The sequence below is a fragment of the Pogonomyrmex barbatus genome, unplaced genomic scaffold (genome assembly GCF_055798465.1).
Source record: "Pogonomyrmex barbatus isolate J1 unplaced genomic scaffold, ASM5579846v1 scaffold4, whole genome shotgun sequence".
NCBI classification, from domain to species: Eukaryota; Metazoa; Arthropoda; class Insecta; order Hymenoptera; family Formicidae; genus Pogonomyrmex; species Pogonomyrmex barbatus.
Window position 1 is genome coordinate 10,269,936 of NW_028297138.1, and position 20,996 is coordinate 10,290,931.

Below are 20,996 nucleotides of genomic sequence, written 5' to 3' on the forward strand. Positions count from 1 at the left end.
ATATGATTCAATTTTCCTCGAGAGTCCCGAGTAGCGCGTGCCATCATTTTTGGAAATGATATTCTACGTGCAGCGGAACATTTCGTGTGTGTGTGTGTGTGTGTGTGTGTGTGTGTGTGCGCGCGCGCGCGCGCCGAGAATGTGCATTTGAAAGAATTGAAGATGATAAATCTCTCGGAATAATGGCCATAAGCGACGTTGAAAAGGAACGTTATTGCGACGCGGAACCATTCCAATTCCGCGAGGTCATTAAAACGATTTTCCGTGGACGTATCAGGCGAGTGACGTTTTTCTCCGTCAATTCTCATTTGTTCCTCACCGCGGAGATTTTTCGAATGTGTGTTTTTACGATGTCGCTCAATGGCCACGACGCTGCATCGCCTGCTTACGCGGATAAGTGGAAGCTACTTGCGCGAGACAAAAAATAACGAACAAAAGAGATGAAGAAGGGGGAAGGGGGGGGGGGGCAAATGCCCTTCCGTGACCGAAAGACAATTTTTGTCGGACACGGTGGAATATCCCCCCGGCCGAGCTATCGTCAGACGACGCGACGATCCAATTTCCGTCGAGATACTTTTACCTAACCGGCGCGGCGCCGTGATGGATACTCAAAAGCCTCTCACATCGGTATACAGAATTTTACCGTTCGCTGATGCAATTTTCATCGAAACGTCCTATCGGGGGCGACGAGATGCCGACGCGGGGGCGGACACTCCAACTCCCATATATCATTACGCGGACTTTTACTACGGTTCGTATACGCTTCAAGTTTCGACGCTCCAAGTCAGCTACTTTTTTATCGTCTACTTGAAGCGTGGCGCGTCATCATGTCGTTCTACGTAAATTTATAAAGGTCCCTCGTGCGAAATAGCTACAAGCGGTTTCTTCCCGCGGAGAGATAGAGGTAGTTACAGCTTTACAAAAAAAAAATGAACTTATATTGATCTCCCCTACGAAGATTAAATATTATTGATATCTTTTCTTGTCATTTATTTACAAATTATACAAAAGATAATACGTAATCTAATTTAAAAAAAAAAAAATCATCCTTATTTTCGCTATTTTTTTATATAGCAAACCTGAAAATGTTCCAATCTTGATCATCAAATTCATAAAAAAATATAACGAAACCTTGCCTCTTTGAAGCTGAAAATAATGAAAAGCATTTCTTTAGCATTAGCGTCTGTAGTTCAAAAAATGAAGCATCGTAAGATGTACGCAGGCAGATAACGAGAGAGAGAGAGAGAGAGAGAGAGAGAGAGAGAGAGAGAGAAAGATGTAATATATTTAGTATACCATAATATTCGTCTGTATCTACTTTATCTAGTGAAAGAGCGCAGACACAAGTCAGCCAACGAACCAAAGCGTTACTATCGCAGCGCTGCACGTCATCAGACCGCTCGCGGTAAATGCATCAAAGGACCACCCGGCATGATATCGAGAGAGAGAGAGAGAGAGAGACGGCTTCTCTCTCGCTTCCATCGGAGCTTACGAGAGAACCGAGTTACAAGAGGGACGGCCGCGAGTTCGAAGCCGGAGACGTAGAGGACGACAAACGAGAAATTGGAAGGCGAAGCCTTCGAGTGGCTTAAGCTCGTCGACGGTTAACAAGTTTTCGTCGAGGATCTCTCGAGTCGTCTCTGGAGCCGCTGTGGGCTGCATCGAGAGGGATCGGGAGTAAATATACCTTAGCTAGACGTATGTCGCGTAGGAAATGGTTGTTCACGGCGTTAGAACACACACCAGCTCATAGCTCGCGGCGTAACGGCGAGCGGACTGGAAGCTCGGCATGTAAACTGCGGATATTGTGTCCGTTCGTGATGATGTGTGTCTGTACACCTGCCCGAGCAGACGAACTCCCGATTCATTTTCCTTTGTATGTATCGTTTAATTAACGCGAGCACTCACTTTCTCCCTAGTAATTATCGCGTCATATTAGACAAATATTTCTTCGCGTAATAATTTCTTATTAAATTACAATCCGTAAATTACTTTTTTAATAAAAAAAACTATTTTTGTGGAACGCGTTAATAGATATACGTTTATGATTGCACGTGTGTTACGAGGGGAGCATTTTATGACTAGGGATGAATACATTTTTTACATAATTAGTGTAAAAAGTTCTCTGAAGAGTTACATGTTTTGACAGTGCTTAGTGCTTTTAGATTTAAATATCTTGTGGTAATTAAATAAAAAAAAAAAAAAAAAATAGAAAAAAATCAAATTTATCTCCAGGCTTTCTACTCTCCACCTCCGACATCACGATTCCTTCTATCGCGACCACCGTGAAATTCGCGGCCGGGAAAAAGGTCTCGTCGCGAGAAGTGTAAGCCATATCGTGGAAATTTCATTTCGCGGCTCGTCCGGCCCCGGCAAATATTATCGTAAATTTCCGCCTTGGCGTATCACCTGCGGTTCTCCGTCGCCCTATCTCCGCCTCTCTCCGGCGCGCCCCGGAGAAATATTTCTTTCCTCCGGGCCGATAAATCAACGCGGTCCGTTCGACACGACGGTCATCAATAACGGTAGTGCTTAGGCTTTTTCCGCGCTCGCGCCAGAATATCGAAAGCCCCTACGGGCACACAGCACAGCGCTTCCCGTGTGTGCATTACCGTACATGCAACGATCTTTCTCTCTCTTTCTCTCTCTCTCACTCTCTGCCTCTCTCCATCTCTCCCTCCGTGCATGAGAAGAGTGCATGCGCAGCTTCGAAAAACTTGCTACCGCGTGCAAGTTTAATGGCTCGGAACGGCGTTGCGCCAAGTTGCACGGGCTCGTTTATTTTTCACAGACAGCCAGCCATGGTCCCCTCCGCAAGGGGTAGAGAAAAATTACCCCGACGGACGTTTTCAGAAATTAAAAGCCGTATTATCGACGGAATGCTTATAACGTATTTATTTGTCTAAATACAGACGAGCAAAATATGGCACTTAATTCGAAATTGGTGGGTTTAATAATTTGAAAGGAATATCATATCTATTGTTGCGATACTTGGACATTATAAACGAGAACGTTCGCGTGGCGGTCATTTGTATCGACTTCATTCAGTGAAAGAGCCCAGATATAAATCAGCCGAAGTACCAAAGCAGAGTAGAGGCTATTACGCTCGTAATTCTGTTAAGATTGCACCGCGGAGGTCCGATATATTCTCTCTCAGAAAAGAAAGTACGAGCGGGCGATTTCGCCTGGAAATTGGAGGAAATTCGATGACGACGGAACGCGAGAAGGTTGGGAATTACGAGAGATTAATCGCGGGAACGATTGAATGTAGAGGCATAATTATATCTCAAAGGAGGTGGATAGCTCTCTTGAACTGAAATGTTTTTGGACCGTGAAATTTATCGTCTATTCTGAAACTTGTAATGACGTTATATAAAAGTGTTTTACCGTTTCATTTAAAAAGAGAAAAAAAAATACTATGACATCATCCGGGATTCTTTTTTTTATTGTTATTATTCTTTATATTAATCTTCAAAGATTAATTTGGATTAATGTACATAATGCTTTAAATTACATCAACAAATAGTGTGATGATTATTCCTTCTATTTAGAAACTAGTGTCAATAACAATTAATATTAACTAATTTCGTTATTAATAACATGCTAAATATTTGAAGTTTCGTAACGCGTCCAAAGTAATTATATAATAATTAATATTATCAAAGTGAACATGGAAACAACGCTGATAGAACGATTACCAAGTGAAACTGTTAGAGAAGTTTGCGGAAAAGCGGAAAAACGGCATATAAATATTGTACGTCGGGATATCCGGTGTTAACTTAATAATTTAAAAACTTCGTACGATTCTAAATTAAAGTTCTAGCGAGTCCGATTAAACAAGAAATAGCTTCGCCAAAAAAAGGAGGGCAATATAAGTTATAAAATTTCTTTCTTAATAATTACTGAATTAATGACAATCGCATAGTCATTTATATAATTACTCACCTAAAAATATAAGTTAAAACAAAGAGATTCCATTCTTCATAACAAACATAAATATTTGACTATTTTCTATCCCGAGTGTTGAAGGAATATAAAATGCGAGCAGCAGCAGCACGAAATCTAGATTATCGCTGACACAATTTTACTTCCGATTTGTAAATAAGAATTTAATAACGGGAACGACTGTCCAACTCTCAAAGTTAATCCTTTTCAGTAGATTTGAGGAATTTCCCGCCAATTGCTCGCTCCGTGCCATGGCGGGATTGGCCATCAAATGAGAATCGAATCGGCGCCCAGAACTGAATTATTTTCGGGATTGAGAACTTCGTTCCGCCGTTGGCAAGAAGCTAACTCTATCGAGCATCAAACGTGCGCTGGTTAACATGCGCGACGCGGCAATCACGAATGCACGGAATCACACCGCGCGGAATTCGTTGAATACGTTCTGGCGCGATATGAAATTCCATAATGTAATTAAAGCTCCGGATACCGTCGCGGAGCGAGAAAATTGTTTTCGGTTGAAAACACTACACTGGCGGACGCGAAATTAGTTAGAACCGCAGCGGCGCGGATATCTGAAGTCGCATAAATCGATTCGGAGAAAGCCCGTAAATCAGCCTTCGAGATTTAGTCTCTCTCTCTCTCTCTCTTTCTCTCTCTCTCTCTCTCGCAATTGTTCGACCCAGTTCTCGCTGCGCCGCTAAAAGGACGACTGGACAACTCTTATTGTTGGATAGTTTTAAAATGGGTGACAGGGATTAAATAAGCAACGATGCGAATAAACATTTGTTAAATATTTCGCTCCTGTCGAGAGCAGAAACTGTGAGCATTTGAATGAATAAAAACAACTAAAAAGGATGTAATATATATATTTTCAAAAAAAACGAAAATTAATCTTTCGTTAAAGAGAGCTTTATACGTGCTGATATCAATACACATAAAAATGTTACACGCAAGGTTTTCATATTTTATATAAAGACTTGTCTCAAACATAAAAGCCTTTTGTGTGATTAATATTTCGTTGAAGCATTTTCGGAATGTGTTTATTTAAAAAAAAAAAAAATATATATATATATATATATAAAATAGCTTTTAAATACATATGTGATTTGCTTTCTGAAATTACTATCGTGCTGTAACCTCCAATCGAGCGAGTGCGGCGGACGTGCGCATATTAACTATAATTATACGAAATCCTTTCCTGTTATTTCCTGTTGTAATAACGAGCATATACATTAACGAGAACGTTATGAAATTCCATGTTTCTTTGACGTCATTAGCGCTTGTCAAAGATCTGTATGAAAATTCGTGGAACGATATCATCAAGATTGAATTCCATAATTCCTGCACGTGCAAATATTTGCGCGCCTGAAAATCATGCTGATGGCGCCAAATATGCCTAGTAATTGGCCGCTGATATATGCATAGATTCATTAAAAAAAAAAAAGAAAAAAAAAAGATATTCAATATAAAATAAATTTGCAAAATCAATGTTCTCGTCATGTGTACGCAAGAATAGCTGCGGATATCGAGAGTTTAATTCTTCTTAATTTCCGATGATAAACGAATAAAATAAATCGCTTTTTTATCTAACTCGACATTCATTAAAAACTTGAAGTGATTGCTTGCAGTCAGTGGATATTGGCATATTCGCGAATTTATATTTCATTAGTATTAATAATGCAGAAGTCATTTATCGCTTTAAATCTTTAAAAACTTTCGCTTCTTAATTTACGCTCTTTTTCTTCCTTCTTCTCTTTCTCCTATCCTACAATAAAAAGATAATAATTTTACATCGTGTTACTTTACAAAACAATGCTTTAAAGCAGCAACGGAAATAATTCGTCTCTACACTCGCAATTTCCAGCGAGACTCGCGTGAAAGGCGAGATTTGATTATGCGACTTTGCGACGCCATATCTCAGAGAAGAATCGCATCCTTTGACTTAGGGCGCAACTCCGGAGCGATACAGTGATTTTCCGAAACGATAACCATGATTTTCAGACGAGGCCGTCTCTCTCTCTCTCTCTCTCTCTCTCTTGGCAAGCGCGAATCGAAGTTAGTTGAACGATCGGTAGACACCTTTTGATGTCGAATCACTCTTCCTCCTCCATCGTCTCTATGCCCGCGCGGTCGTGGCAAACCTGCTGAAAGGTTCCTAGGGCGCGGCGCGAACACATTCGGCTGCCGCATACACTTTATTCCCAACCCATCGTTCCGTCCCAGCGATTTCGAATTCCCGAACAAATTTGATCGTCGTCGTCGTCGTCGTCGTCGTCGTCGTCGTCTAGTCGAGCTCGCATCTCTACGTGACGGGAAAATCGCGAGCTCGTTCGCGCGTCGGAAAGCCACTTCTTCTCTCTCGTCCCCCCCCCTCTCGCCTTGCCCCGGCATATACACCCTCATCTGCCATTCTCCTTCGTCCTCCCTCGTACTCGTTCCCCCGTCATCCCTTCCCCCATCGCTCTTGTCTGCCACACGTGCGCCTCTCTACTCTCGTATTTTCCTACTTCTCGCCTCGTGGTTCTACTTTCGCATGTGCGATTGTGCCCTGACGACTTTATGGCGGATCCTCGACGGAATCCCAAACGCGGCACGTACGCGAAGTTACCGATTCGAACGCTCAGGGAGGCACGAGATGAGGCTTCTCGGTTCATTCAACGGGCAATCTCACGGCAATTTCTTATGCAACGTAATTTTGCAGCCAGTGATACCACCTCCTTTCAAAAAGTTAAATCATGCTTCGAGACTCGAGTTCAGTTGTGGAACACCGCGGAAATTATTTTCTTATCGCAGCACACACATATCTACGACTTAAAAATGTGTCTTTAGATCGGGATTTAATTAAAACTTTACGAAATCTGAAATTCGAATTCTGAAGTGCGGGCGCTATCGGTCGATCGAGGATTGGCGTCGCGGGGAATTCGTAAGCAGATTTAACATACAGTAACGCCATGGTGAATAATTAGCGCGGTATCCGCGGGCGTTGATTAAATTTCACGCGTCGGAGTAGCAAATATCCACAGCTGCGCCGTTTCCGACAAAGGCGGCTACAACTTACGACGACGTAGCGAAAGAAAATTAATGACTACAAAAGATTACTCTCCGGACTCCGCGGCTGTCCGATGAAATATCATAAATCGCGGGCTCGCTACGTCTGAGAAGTTTTCATAGCCGACCGCCTCTCTCTCTCTCTCTCTCTCTCTCTCTCTCTCTCTCTCTCTCTCTCTCTCTCTCTCTCGCTTCCACCTCCTTTCCGCGTCTCATTCTCATTACGAAGTTCCCGGTCATCAAATTTTATTAGCCCCCACTTCAGAGCCGGCTCCCGCCTTACTTCTAACTCAATATCGTAGATTCGTAGTCTCGGTTTAACTACCCTCCCACCCTCTCGGCGCAACGCACACGGAGGCACACGTACACACGTCGGCATGGCAGTCTTCCGTCTCTCTCTCTCTCTTAATCTTTCTGCCCCCTTTTCTTCCCTTACACTCTTCAACACGCGCGCTTTTCTCACTCGCCTTCGAATGCAAGCGCAGCGAGCGACTTTGAAAGCGGCAATAATTCCGTGCTCTACGGCCAAGAACTAATTTCCACCGGGTCTGACAGTGGGTATTGCCGAGGTAGGGGGTCGGTAGGGAGCCAAGAAGGAGAAGACGAAGGGTGGTCTCACCTTCGAGGCTCTCCTTCCGACTTTCCTCGTTCCTCACGGACGGTTCGTTTTCTCGTGCGCCCTTTTATCGCCCGACAATAGTTCGCCGGGGCCATCTCGGCCCTACGTGGTCAAGGGTCGTAGCCAATAAACTTTGCCAGCGGGCTGCTAACTTACGTGTCGGTCGAATCCGAGAAAGATGGTAAAGACGGCCGAGAAAGAGAGAAAGCAAGATCGGCGGAGGCCTTTCTGATGGCGCGAGGTTTCCGTTTTGCGTCCTTTAATTGCGACAGCCAGAATTGAAGCTAACGACTTTCTTTCGGTAGCATTTAAAAGCTCCAGCGACGCTGCTGATGTGACAGGACGTTTACGGACGTGATTGCCTCTACGTTTAGTACGTTTAAAAGACTGACTATTGACCCTGACTGACGATCGCCCAGAAGAGAGTCATCGAAAAACGAACGAGGAATAGAATTTTAGTGATCACGGTGAAATTAATTGTCAGGAAATTTGAAATAATAAGGAAATAATAATTTTAGGTTTTACATAATATCACAGGTTACAAAATGCGTAATATTTTAAATAGCAATCTCCGATATATTTTATAGTGTTACCCTTCTCGTTGTGAAACACATTTTCTTCATTAACGAGAAATAATTTGTTCGGCGATGCAAAATAGCTACTTTACTAAAGAGGCTTTCCAGATATAATTTATACCAGTTTCAAAAGAGAAGTAAATCCAACTCAACCTTGGCGGCCGATGAAAATTAAGCTCATCAGAGTTGCAAAGAAGTTAAACTATCGCGAGGTCCGAGTAATGATTGTAGTAATTGGCGAGATAGTAATCTGAAGTTCGTTATCGCCGTGCATTACATTCGGTAGACGGGACCATTGCGGGTAATAAAAGTTACCGAAAGCTACCAAGATATAAAATTAAATCCGCGGCGAGGAGATAAAAGCGAGAACCGGCGCTTTCCGAAAGAGGTCGGGACTTTCCGCTCTATATCGCTCAACAACCTGCTCGACTTGTGGGCACAAATTCCAATTAACGATTCTACATGAATAGAAAATATCATCTTCATTTTCAAGATTCCATCTCGCGGTCTCTACATTGGAAACGCGTACGGCTTCTCTTAATTACGTACCGTTGTACAAGCTCAATACACGAATGGAGCGGATCTGGTTAAAGGGATCGGAGTATCGACAAATTGAATGATAAAGACGACACACAGAAATTAATGACGTTTTAGTTACGGATCGCGCGACATACTCGGCAATCGCGGAAAAGCCACCTAATCCTCTTACATCTTTGCGGACTTGCGTCGGACGCACGTTGACCGACTCTTTGAAAGGTTCGCCCTATAAGCTCTTAAACCCATCTCGGGCGCAGCAATTCCAGACCAATTTCGAGAAAATTCAATCGTGAAATATACAGCAGCGGCCAGCGCTGCGAGGATCGGCGGGTCGACAGAAACAATAAGAATGTGAGACTCAAATCCCTCGTTTCGTACCGCGTCGTATAAAACAAATTAAAAATCGAACGGTTATCTCGATTTGTCTAATAAGCTTAAGAGCTCAATATAATAATATTTAAGCATGGTTATAATTATTAATCGTAATAATCACGCGCGTTTCAAGCAAACTCAGGATTGTTGTGTATCACGAAATAAATAGAATTACATTAAATAACATAAATAAATATAATTTCTGTTGATCAGAAATTTGGTCAGGAATCCGAATTGGGAAAATGGCAATGACTTACCTTTTGCTGTTGCGTTTGCGCGGGTTCAGTGGCGAGAAGTTGCTTCAAGGCCGCGTGCCCGTGACCATTCGTCGTGGAAGTTGCACCGGGCGTGCTTGGTGTGCTGGGATTGCTTCCAGGGGTGTTAGGCGTGTGAGGCCCGGTCGTGGGACTGCTGGGACTGATGCTCTCGTTGATTTTGCTACCGGCATGATGATTCTCCGTGTGCCTCCTCAGGCTCCTCGCGTCGCAGTAAGACTTGCCGCACCCCTCGGCCTTGCACTCGTACGGCTTTTTATTTCGATGCGTCAGCATGTGTCCGTTCCTGCAATCAGAAAAATCGGTTCTTTAGTTTCAAAATAATAGATCGGTCATACATTTTCTAAACGCAAGAGCGGATATTCGCTGCTTCTATTTTTAATTATCTCGTAAAGAAAAGAATATATTGAGAAATTAAAAACTAGAATCTTTTTTATTTTTTATTTCCTTTTTTCAAAATCTATATAGAGTCAAGAACGATTGAAACTTACGATAAAAATAATGTAACGTAGACAACTATGTACTTGTTCAGAATTTCATAATTTTGTTCAGCAATTTAACTTTTTGAGAGACTCATCTCCGATTCGAGAATCATCATGCTGGTATTTTAGTCGGAATATAAATCGACTGTGACATTTCAGTCAGGAAATATCACCGAGACTGGAATAGCCCCCACGCGTTCATATTCGAATTCCTCTCGCATTCAGCATTAATCATAAGAACGTCTCGGGCGACATGCTATATAGCACTCGCGGATGCTCGATGGGCACGGAAATCTGATTGTACACCTGCTCTTTAGTGCCCAACCGAAATTATGTCGGTCCGATTATGCCGCTTATCTATATCGGCGATCTACCCCGGCACGGAAATCCCATATACCGCCGGGCACGATTCCTCCCCTGCCTTATCTAGGAGGAACATCTAAACTCATCCCCAGTGTGTCACCCTTACACCCCGCCAGTGCGCCTAAAGACTTATCCACTCCATTTGCCCGATATTCATGCCTGACATCGACGGAGCAAAACGCGCGCTTAACGCGCTCGCGCACGAAGCCGCTCTCGAAAGATTTTTTACTCCTCTATCACGGGACGTTCTGGAAAATGAGACCTGGCCATTCTCTCCACGTCGAAGAGCGCTAAGAAAAGGCGTGGAAATCCGAGGGATGTGTCCGGCATGCAACAAGTTGCGCGATTTCTGACACGATGCCAGATTCCTCGATCGCATTCGCGATAAAATCCATGATTCCCATTGATCGCGATCGATTTCATTTGATGGTTGCAAGATTGTCGATCGGTATCGATAAGCAGAATAACGACGTGCGGAGTAATTCGACTGAAATACGCAATTATTTAGTTGTAATTCTGTAAAGCGGTCTGTCTATCTCTCTAAATATACATATTCGAAATGTAATGCAAAAAACAAAAAAATTCTAAAATGTATACATTTATTTATTACAGATTAAAACTGCATTCTATGCACATTGCTATTTCCATCGTTAAATTCCAATCCAAAAATTGCAAATTAAAAATGATAACCTGTAATTCTATCTTATTATTATAATTGATAACGTTGGACACATTAAATTTCTTCGCTGTCCTCGATCGGAGCCGCCTCTCTTGTTTCCTGAAAGTTTAACGAGATCCCAAGCGTGGACATCCTTCGTCGGAATCTCCCGCAGTGGATCGCAAGAAGAAGTCGTACGGATACGGCGGGCGCGATGGAAGGGATATCGTTTCCAGAGTAAATTCTCTGGGAGACGCGAGGCCACTCCTATCCGGCGAAGTTTTATAGTCTATCGATATACGAACGGATTCCCTTAAATTCCGCCGGTAAAGTTGGGACTGTGGGAAGGGTTTAATTTGTAAAAGCTAATTTGTCGAACTTTTAAGGTGACCCATTCCGAGTTCCCGGCATTTTCCCTTCCCGCGGATAATCAGGGACACCTGGGACGTGTCGACCGCACGTGTGTATCATTCTTCCTTTTCGTTTTCGAAGAGAGAGAGAGAGAGAGAGAGAGAGAGAGAGAGAGAGAGAGAGAGAGACAAAAAGAAAGAGAAAGAAATAAATGTAGACGTCCAATCTTTAGATTTTATCTGAACGGTCGCTGATCAACCGACGAGTTTTATTAGAACAGTTATTTAATCAGTGCCGCAGAGAGAAACTCGTATTTTGAACACATCAAAGATATTAAACGAATAAACTGGAATCGATTCAACGATATTCAATTTACAAAAATAGAGATAATTTAATTATTCGGAGAATCGGCCTAGATAACAATTAAATGATAATAATACAATTATAATAATGCATCGTTTCGATTTGTGTGTAATTTCAAAGTTATTGTTTCGCTATCATATTTTTATTTAATTAAGGATTACGTATACTCGTTTTAATAATAATATAAAATAATAATATAAAATTATAAAAATAATTAAGAATAAACTACCGTTTAAAAATACGAAATATTAAGTAGTATGTACACAAAATATGTATGCAAGATAAGTCAGAATCATAGTGAAATTCATATGTCATTTACGAATTCACTGTCTTCAAAGTTGATGATATGACAATAAAAAAAATTGTTATTAATTGTTATGAACCTGCGCTCAAGCGACAACGAAAGTATTCATAAAACTGTTAATTAGAGCTCACAAAAGATCGGTCCAATGAACACACGCAGAATTTTGTCTAGGAAAACGATAATTAAATCAGCACTAATTATCAACTGTCGATTCCGCCTAAACCCCGATAGCCCAACAAGACTATTAACAAAAAAAATCTACTTACTTTTTTACACTTTTTTTCTCGTTTCATTACTCAAGATAAAAATGGATTATTTTTAATGCTCAATTATTAAATCTCTCAATTAATGTTAACGTAACGCGCACTGTCTATAAACTACAATATATAACTTTTATAAACTACAATATATTACTTGTTATAAAGTACACAATATATTTCTAGTTTAGAGGCTTTTACGATTACTGACAAGGAAATGTATTTGTTTTATTTTGTCCTTTTTCCGTAGAAGTTAGTATTGGCAACCCCTTGATATGACAAGGGTCACAAGGAAGCAATTATCGAAATATCGAACGCATTCTGAAAAATAAAGCTCTCGACGGTGCTACAAGCAAAGGGAAGGACTTTGTTTCTCGAAGGGCCAGCTTTCCTTTCGCGTTGCTCGCGTTGTCGCTCCTCTCTTTAGCTCCGATGTCCTCTCAAATCTCTTTCGGGCAGGAAGGAAGAAGCGGCCGATATATACTTCCGTTCGAAGAAAAGCTCTCGAAGAAAATTCCTATCGAGGTGTAAGCGCTTCCGTTCCTTATTTCGCGCGGCGGCGCTCCGACTCAGCAAAGGGACTACGTGGATTTACTTCGATAACAGAGATACACCGAGAAACGTACAATAGTGCCTTGTTCGATACTGAAGAAATCGACGAAGCTATCGTTCTGGAAGTCCGTTAGTTTTTTCGGGGAACCCTATATAGAAGCGACAAAGCGCTTATATTCTTTGTCTTCTGATTAAGTCCGAGGATCTACTTCCTCGACGTTCACAAATGTCTCATTATCACTTTATATTATTGCTTCATGTTAAATATATTAAATTCTCCATGATAATTCGATATTATAATACACAATTTTTTATCGTAATTTTAAAAACTTGAATATATATTTACATAAATATATTTGTCATTTATTACATATTAGAATATAATATATTTTAGAAAAAGTTACATTACAAAAGTAATCAAAATTTATTTATTTTTTTTTTTAAATAATTTAAAATCTATGAAGCTAAAATTTTCAGGCTAACAAATACGTTTAATGACATGTGAATCAATAAAGATTTTAAAAAGTAACGAAGTGATCATATCTAGTCTATCATATCATAGTCATAGATCATATCATAGTCTAAGAGTCTATCGATTTTGATGAACGAATTATTTATGTTCATTATTTTTCATATCTTTATTGTTTTCAATTTTAATCAGTAAAATTAGAAATTGTCATATCACAAATTTTAACTAAAAATGAATAAATATTATCTACGACGCACCAAATACAAATTACTCGATTTTTTTGTACTAATATTTGTCAATGTGCATATGCATTACCTTTAAGATTTAGAAAAATTGTGGTAACGGTTATTCGACAAGAGATCTACAATGGAGGACCTATCTGAACAAAGAAAGTGAGAAGCGATGGAAACTGTAGTTGCACAGGTCTGCCAATTCTTAGGAAGAGAATGAAGCACGGCGAGACTTCGTACCGACTTTTTCCCGTTCTCAATTAAGTTTGAAAGTCCATTCAAACGATGAATGGAGCTGAAAGATCTCTTCTTTCTTCTCCGTAAAATCTCCGCCCGCGGCACTATTATTGCTCAGGCTGCCTATTATTGTTCCTTCTTTCGTCGCCACGAACTCATAATATGATATATATATATATAGAGTAATATCGTGTGTATATATATATATATATATATATATATATGTGTGTGTGTGTGTGTGTGTGTGTGTGTGTGTGTGTGTGTATAGAGCCATAGGACGGAATATCGTACCCAAGCAATATTGCGGTTACGCTAAATTGCCAATACGTGCTTTATCGAAGAAGCGTAAGCTAAACGTCCTCTTTCTCACATCGGCGATGCAAATCTGACAAAAAAGCCAGCCTGTTTTCCAAAGTAAAGAAGGAACTCCGGCGCATTCTCTCGATCGCGCACATTATACTTGGGACGGAGACGGCAGCTTCCGGCGAAAAACAGGAACTGGGGTAAAGACTTCGCGATTTCGCGCATGAGATAGTATCGCACGGTTCGTTTACTTGCAACTGTATATATAACATATATATATATATATATATATCCCAACAATCGAGAGGGAATATCGTCCAAAAGCGTTCGATAAAATGGATACAAACAAACGTTTAACTTATGCTGACAAAAAAGAAACTTCTCAGTTTACAGAAAGACGAGTAGAAGGGGAAAGATATGGTAAATAAAATAACGTCGCTTCTCGGTATCGCGAATAAGAAGAAATAAATCCTGTGAGAATAGTTCGACATTTTCAATCAGGAATTCATTGCGATCTGTTCGTAAAGCAGTTGTCGAATAGTGAAAATAAATTAAGACATCATACTTAAGACGGCGATAAGATTAGTGTAAGTTGATGGATATACTTATTCTTTACGATTCTCTACGCGGATTGAATACTATTATCATTTATCGAAGGAATGGAAGGAACGAGAGAGAGAGAGAGAGAGAGAGAGAGAGAGAGAGAGAGAGGAGAGGGAGAGAAAGAGAGACACGAGCAAGAGCTACCGCAAGCAGTTCCATCTAGAGAAGCCACAAACCCAATGTTCGCAATGAAACGTAAGTAATTCCTCGCACCCTTCTGCCGGCTCGCATTGAACGCGACGAGTCGCTCGAGTTTGAGGGAATAGAACGAGGGAAGACATTGAGAAAGCAGTAAAGAAAAGAAAAATACTGTCCTCACAGAATGGACCCCGCCGGCCGTGGTGGATACCGAACAAGACGAGGGATAAGGGAGTACTGGGAAGGAAAGGGGAGGATATAGGAGAGGTTGGAAGGATTTGGGGATTCGTCTTTCGAGAAAATACAACGAGTTCAACTTGGCCGAGGCATTCGACCCGTGCCGGACGGACAACACTACAACGATAAAGCAGAGCGAAGTCGCGAGTCCAATCTCTATTGATTCCAGGTTATTCCTTTGCCCGTTCCTGGCAAGAATTGAATCCTTAGTCGCTATGGTCTGCCATCACTCGCCTTTGTGCGAGCATCCCTTCTCGTCCCTTGTTCTTGATTCCTATATCGCACGTGTCCATTTTCCCGTGTTTCAGGAAGCTCCCGGAGAAGAAAATCCTAAGTCGCGCGAGATAGCCTTTTTCATTACGTTCAAATGTACCGTACTTCTCTTCGGTGCATTCTACATGAATAATTTAACTAACTTTAAATATAATTTATTTACAAAGGGAAAGAAACAGAATTAAGTATTCATTTATTCGATCAGTTTCTATCTGCAATAATAATAATAATAATAATAATCGAGACAATCGTTTTTAAATATCACGTTACATTAATGAATACTTAAACGTAAATTTTCGTTTCCAGTTTCACAGCTTTTTTCATCGCCTGAGTTACTTAACATAACAACGGAGAAAGAATGGAGCGTCGTAATTTGGTACAAAGAGAAACATACTTTTGAAAAGAACTTTTTACAGCAACAACTATTACCGTCGTAAATTCAAGAGAGTTCTAATACTTGTACGTGCCGATACAAGCTCCGCGAGCTTTCCCATCCAATACCCGGACAACCGGGCATTACGTAAGGGGAAATATCTAAGGGATTACTTCGGCATACCTACGCGTAGAAATTTCTCCAACTACCGGCCTTAAGAAGGCACTCCGGGCCAGCTTAGAAGGCTTCTTACGAGCGCACCAGCAAAGAAGAGAACGCGGAGAGATACATCTACACGTGCGCACACGTACGCCTGCCGTGTAATGCTTACTCGTAAGCGAACATATAGCTGCGTACACTATTGCCAAAGTGGAGCGTCGAGAGGCTTTGATGAACATAATGAACGGCTCAGTGCCGCGAGCACGAGCGTTTTCCTTTAAGCTCTGGGCTCGAGTGTTGTTCTCGTTCTTGTTTTATAGCACGGGGAATCCGTAGTACGCCCTATGACGCTTCGTTCGGAAAGGGAAAAGGGTGGAAAACGCGAAAAGACGCGAATAGATCTGTTCTGTCGGTAACAGCGAGTAGAGAGAGACGCGAGAGTGGCCGATCGAGGAACAGACTTTTAACAAGATCGTAGCAATATCGGAATTATTATTAAATTCAACGTGGACAAACGTGCCTCTTCGTAAACAACAAACAAATGCTCACGCGTTCGAAGCACATTGACGTATATCTGCGTAGCGATTTCAATTCATTACCCTCATATTAGTAATTCGAAGTTACAATGTAGACCAGAGAGAATGCCTTTTGTGTTTGGAAAAGTAAACTACCAATCTCACTAATCAAGAGATTATTTTGTAAAATTTGACATATTCGCGAGTATATTTCGCTGATCCTCCGATGCGAAATACTCTAATTCGTACTCACAAGTGGTCCTGCCGTTTGAACGCCTTGCCGCACATCGTGCACACGTACTTCCTCTCGTCGCTGTGCGTCAGCTTGTGCTTCGTAAGCGCCGATGCGTTGTTGAACACCTTCCCGCAGACCTGTAACGGAGAAACAGCCTTCGCTGTAACAATAATGTAGGTGGATGAAAATTACGCACGACGTCTGTCAAATCGCGGCCGCGCGCGCAATTACATTACGTTTAACGCTAAAAACGAGTTATCTCTCTCGATTACCGAGCTATAGCGAAAATCCCATTGTATCTGACGGAATTTCTTTTTTTTTCGTCAGGTATATTTTAACGACATGCGAAGAGGAGACGCGCCAAGTTCAGTTTTAAAACCGCGCGACAAATTGAAGCGTGAAGCCATGATTTTCAATTAGCATGCATGACCCTCGTAAAACGAGGGCGTCGCTTTATGACGGACATTAGAGCGACGATACCGGGTGGCTATCGCGCGGTGAATAAACGCGGATCTTCCTCGTATTCAGCGAGCTTACCGCCGCACAATGCAACAATTATTATGTCCAGCATCGCTGGATAAGAATAATTTCGTAATTTCCATGACCAAGGACAATCGCGTTCTTAACGCAGCAGAGTCGCTGCGCTTCGAAAAAAAAAAAAAAATCATCATTTATTTCATCGTGCATCATGCAGTTTTTGCTCTCTTTACATTAATTCAAAAACAAAATAGTCTGAAAGATTGATAAAAATCTAGTAAAATGTAACATATAAAACATTCGTTGTTCTTTCACGTCACAGAATTAAATTGGCTATTCCCGGTCCAAAGTATCGAAATGGAACGGCGATAGTGAAGATTTCGTGGTCGTTAATGCCCTCCCTGATAAACGATCCCATTATCGTCTGTCCTACTAAAGAATAAGAGATCGCCGGTATCACCGCGGTTACGTACGTAGAAATTACTTGCGGATTTAACATCAACCACGTCGTGTGCCGCCAGTCCCGGAGGTGGTATGCCCGTTAAGTATGTGGAATTAGGTTTATTATACGCGCCTCCGGGTCGCGCACTATTTCAGGAACTATTTCAGGAAGCCAAAGGCCGAGGAATTGAACGCAGCCAGTGTTCCACCCGAAAATCCAAAGCCTCGTTCAAATGGGCGACGAGTTCGCCGTCGTGGAAAATCGTGCGAATTCCGCGGGGTCCGTGAACGATAGGAACGATTAACATTTCCAATAAATTTGCCCTGAGTCTTTCGTCACGAGCTCTTTCGTCTCTGCCCTTCGGAATACCATGCATAATGCAAGACGACAACACCGAAAGCGACACGATTAAAATTCTAAATATTCTAAAATATAAACATATTATTTCTCTTTATTAACTTCATTTTGCAAAATAATCCTTGTATATCTAAGATTTACGTGAACCGTAATATAGCTTTATAACTTTTTGATATCGACCTAATTTATTGTTTATGTAATTAACGTGTGCTCATTAAATTTGAGTTCAAATAATTAGTAACAATCTATCATGCTATCATAAAACTGATAAAAATACCTTTTCGTAAAACCTCGATATTCGGAAACAAAAATACATCGAAGGAACGAGGCATATTGATCAGATTATACTTTGTAAATGGGATCGATAATGTGAAAGATATAGAACGCCTGGGACATGGCTAAACTCTCTCTAATGGCCTGCTTGAGAAATTCCGCGGACGAGATTCGGAATATCACGTCTCCAGGACATCGGGAATTCGTCGTCACGTCGAAGGATTCGCGATGCCGGCGGTGCCGGCGCCTCGGCATTAAGCCGAAATTAATTTCCAATGCACCTGCGGCCGCTACCGCGCCACGTGACGACGCGGAAAACGTGCGATGGCACGATTCCGGGCCTCCATTATCGGAAAAAGTCTTTTCCGCTTCTCGTTTCGCTGTTATTTCCAATCGTTCGACGGCACGAGGGGTACATGGATCGTCGGTGATGTGACGAGAAAAACCGAATCCGAAATCCGCGAAAGAATATTGTCGCTCTCCTGAATGGAGGAACGGTGAAATTTCTTTTGACCTAATAAAATCGCATTTGCTTAACAAAAGCGAAAAGAAGCGCAAATGTCGATTGTGTATATCGCGCATTATTCGAAGGCATTAATTCTTCCAGTCGCATGAGGAAAGATGATACATGATTTTCTATTATTTTCAGCATAGGAACATCGAGAAATATATAGGCGTTAAAAATTAAAGTTATATAATTCTTAGCCATTTTTAACACCGATGTATTCCGATATTATTTAAATATAAGAGTAAGTAGTCATTGGATCGATGTAGACAGACGATTTTTCAATAAAAAAAAAAAAAAAAAAAAAAAGAAGAAAAAAAAACTTTTTGACATCTAGCGATATACGAACTTTCTGCGGAATCCTCGCAAGTACTCATGCGAAGCGATACTATTTAACCACCATGAGCCATGGTTGCTATGACGACTCACGTATAGCTTAAACGGTACAGTCTGTCGGCAAACATTTGCTGGGATCCAGCAAACAGGCAACAAATTCCATTTCATGAAGGAACGAGCGTACATAACGAACGTTCTCGAGAAAACGAGAAGTACCCTCCAACATGACAGAAGAAATTTCCGGGCCATAGATAGAAAAACTTCGCGTCGCTTCCACTACCGAGAGCAAATCCCAGATTAAAGAAAAAGGTATTAAGACGTTCCTGACGCGTCGCGGATAATATTGACCGAAGACGTGAAGCAGACCAACAGAAAAAGAGATAAGAGGGGGCGGCGAGAAAGCAGGGGGTGCAGATAAGAGGACGTGAAAACTACGGAAAAGGGAGAGAAGAGAGAAAAAAAAAGAGCCAGAAGCGAACGCGACGCAAACGCGAAGATTTGGGACGTGTAGAGATGGCAGCCTATATATTCACGAGGTGGGATGAACGTTTGCGCACGGTCTCGGGGAAGTCTCGCAAGAGCAGGGGGATGAAAAGGGGCGAGGCGCCAAGGGAAAGGGGGAGTCGTACTTCTGGCTCCTAAGCAGAAAATCTAATTTGCGTAGCTTAACTCCTAAGGAGCTCCAGATGCACGGACGCCAACACACGGGAGTTTCAATTTACGAGGCGAGGGCCGGGACCAGGGAGAAAGATGAGAGGAGCTGCCGGAGTGACGGAGAGACGGCAGTAGAAACGGCAGATGGCGAAGCAGGGGTGAGAGAGAGGGGGGGGAAGAGAGAGCGCAAGAGAGATGAAGATCCGAAGAAGGAGGGTGCTGCGGAGAGAGAGCCTCGATGAGAGAACTCGACGATCATAGGCACGGTCTTTCGCGTCCCTCACCTATCATCCCCGTGCCAAAACCCGTATCTTCCACCCCCGACGCGGACCCTCTCCTTGAGAGCTAAACAAACATCATTACTCCTAGTCTTTCTGGCTACCACTCTCTTTGCCAATCCACTTCCTCGTCCCTTCGCCCCGATCTCTGGCCGCACCTAGCCTATATACGACGGCTCTCGGTCGTTTCCACTTGGTTCACGACTGCAGCCTGTAGCGCCGCAGCCGCCAATGTACACCGGCCAACACCGAGCCCTGAATACGTAATCCCGCGGGTGGTAACATTGATACTTCGTTAAGAGGGAGAGACCTAAGTGGGAGACGCGCATGGGAGGATACTTGGACCGAACTACTGGTGGTCGGAAAGCGACCACAGAGTGATTCGCGGTTTAAACCGGCCTCATCAATCGACCGATCCGCTTAACGATCGTTCCGACCAATCGCATTCGTCGCGATCGCTCTTCCACTCGAAGCTGAAGTACGAGTATGAGAGATCTCGGATGTGAAATCGCGCGTGTAGCCAGCGAGGACTCCGGATACTACATTCTGAAGTTTCAAGGAAACTACGAACGTGCGGATTTCCGTCGAGAACGGTTGCTATTCAGTCTCTATTCTCCTACTCGCTTCAATGATGCTCGATTCAGTCTAATAACTTATTTGAATCATGTCTCTAGTGACTAATGAAATCAGGTATAAGTGACTATTCGCGTGGTCGCGTAACTTTTTAAAAAGTCATCATAAAAAAAAAATATTACTGTAATAATATCCAATTACGATAAAATATCGATAATTAATATCGTTAGGAAATTGTACATCACTGTAATTTCGCATTACGTTCAATCAGTGGATCACAAAAGTGACACACAGCCGAAAGAAGGAAGGGGAGAGCAGAGAAAAAGAAAATGAAAGAGATCGTTTTGTTATTTGAAACTCGCTAAAGTCTTCGTACAGATAAAATGCATCTGCGGTTTTATCAGGTTAACGTTTGTTCCGGCTAACTACGTTCGCGTTCCCTCCCGAGTTTTCTTCCAACAGAGGCTGAAAGTGGTGGAGCAACCAACCCCGAGGGAAAGGCGAGGCCGCCGGGCGAATGCAATTTGTCGCTTCCGGGTAGGAGAATCTTTTAAAGAAGTGCATCTTATTACCAGCAACCGTTAAGGAGACGAGAAACTCGCGCTTCCGTAAATAATGAGGAAGGCAA

The 20,996-nt window shown here is 42.1% G+C and overlaps 1 protein-coding gene across 9 annotated transcripts in view; it reads right to left on the reverse strand.

Annotated features, from left to right (window-relative positions):
- Nucleotides 1-20,996, reverse strand: part of LOC105423600 (uncharacterized) — a 383,169-nt gene that overhangs the window by 79,888 nt on the left and 282,285 nt on the right. For all 9 annotated transcript variants that reach the window (XM_089080981.1, XM_089080983.1, XM_089080980.1 and 6 more), the window contains 2 exons: nucleotides 16,492-16,610; nucleotides 9,354-9,657 (listed from right to left, as the gene is read on the reverse strand). In XM_089080981.1, the coding sequence (XP_088937107.1) occupies nucleotides 9,354-9,657; nucleotides 16,492-16,610 (423 nt within the window). The remainder of the gene's footprint in view (nucleotides 1-9,353; nucleotides 9,658-16,491; nucleotides 16,611-20,996) is intronic.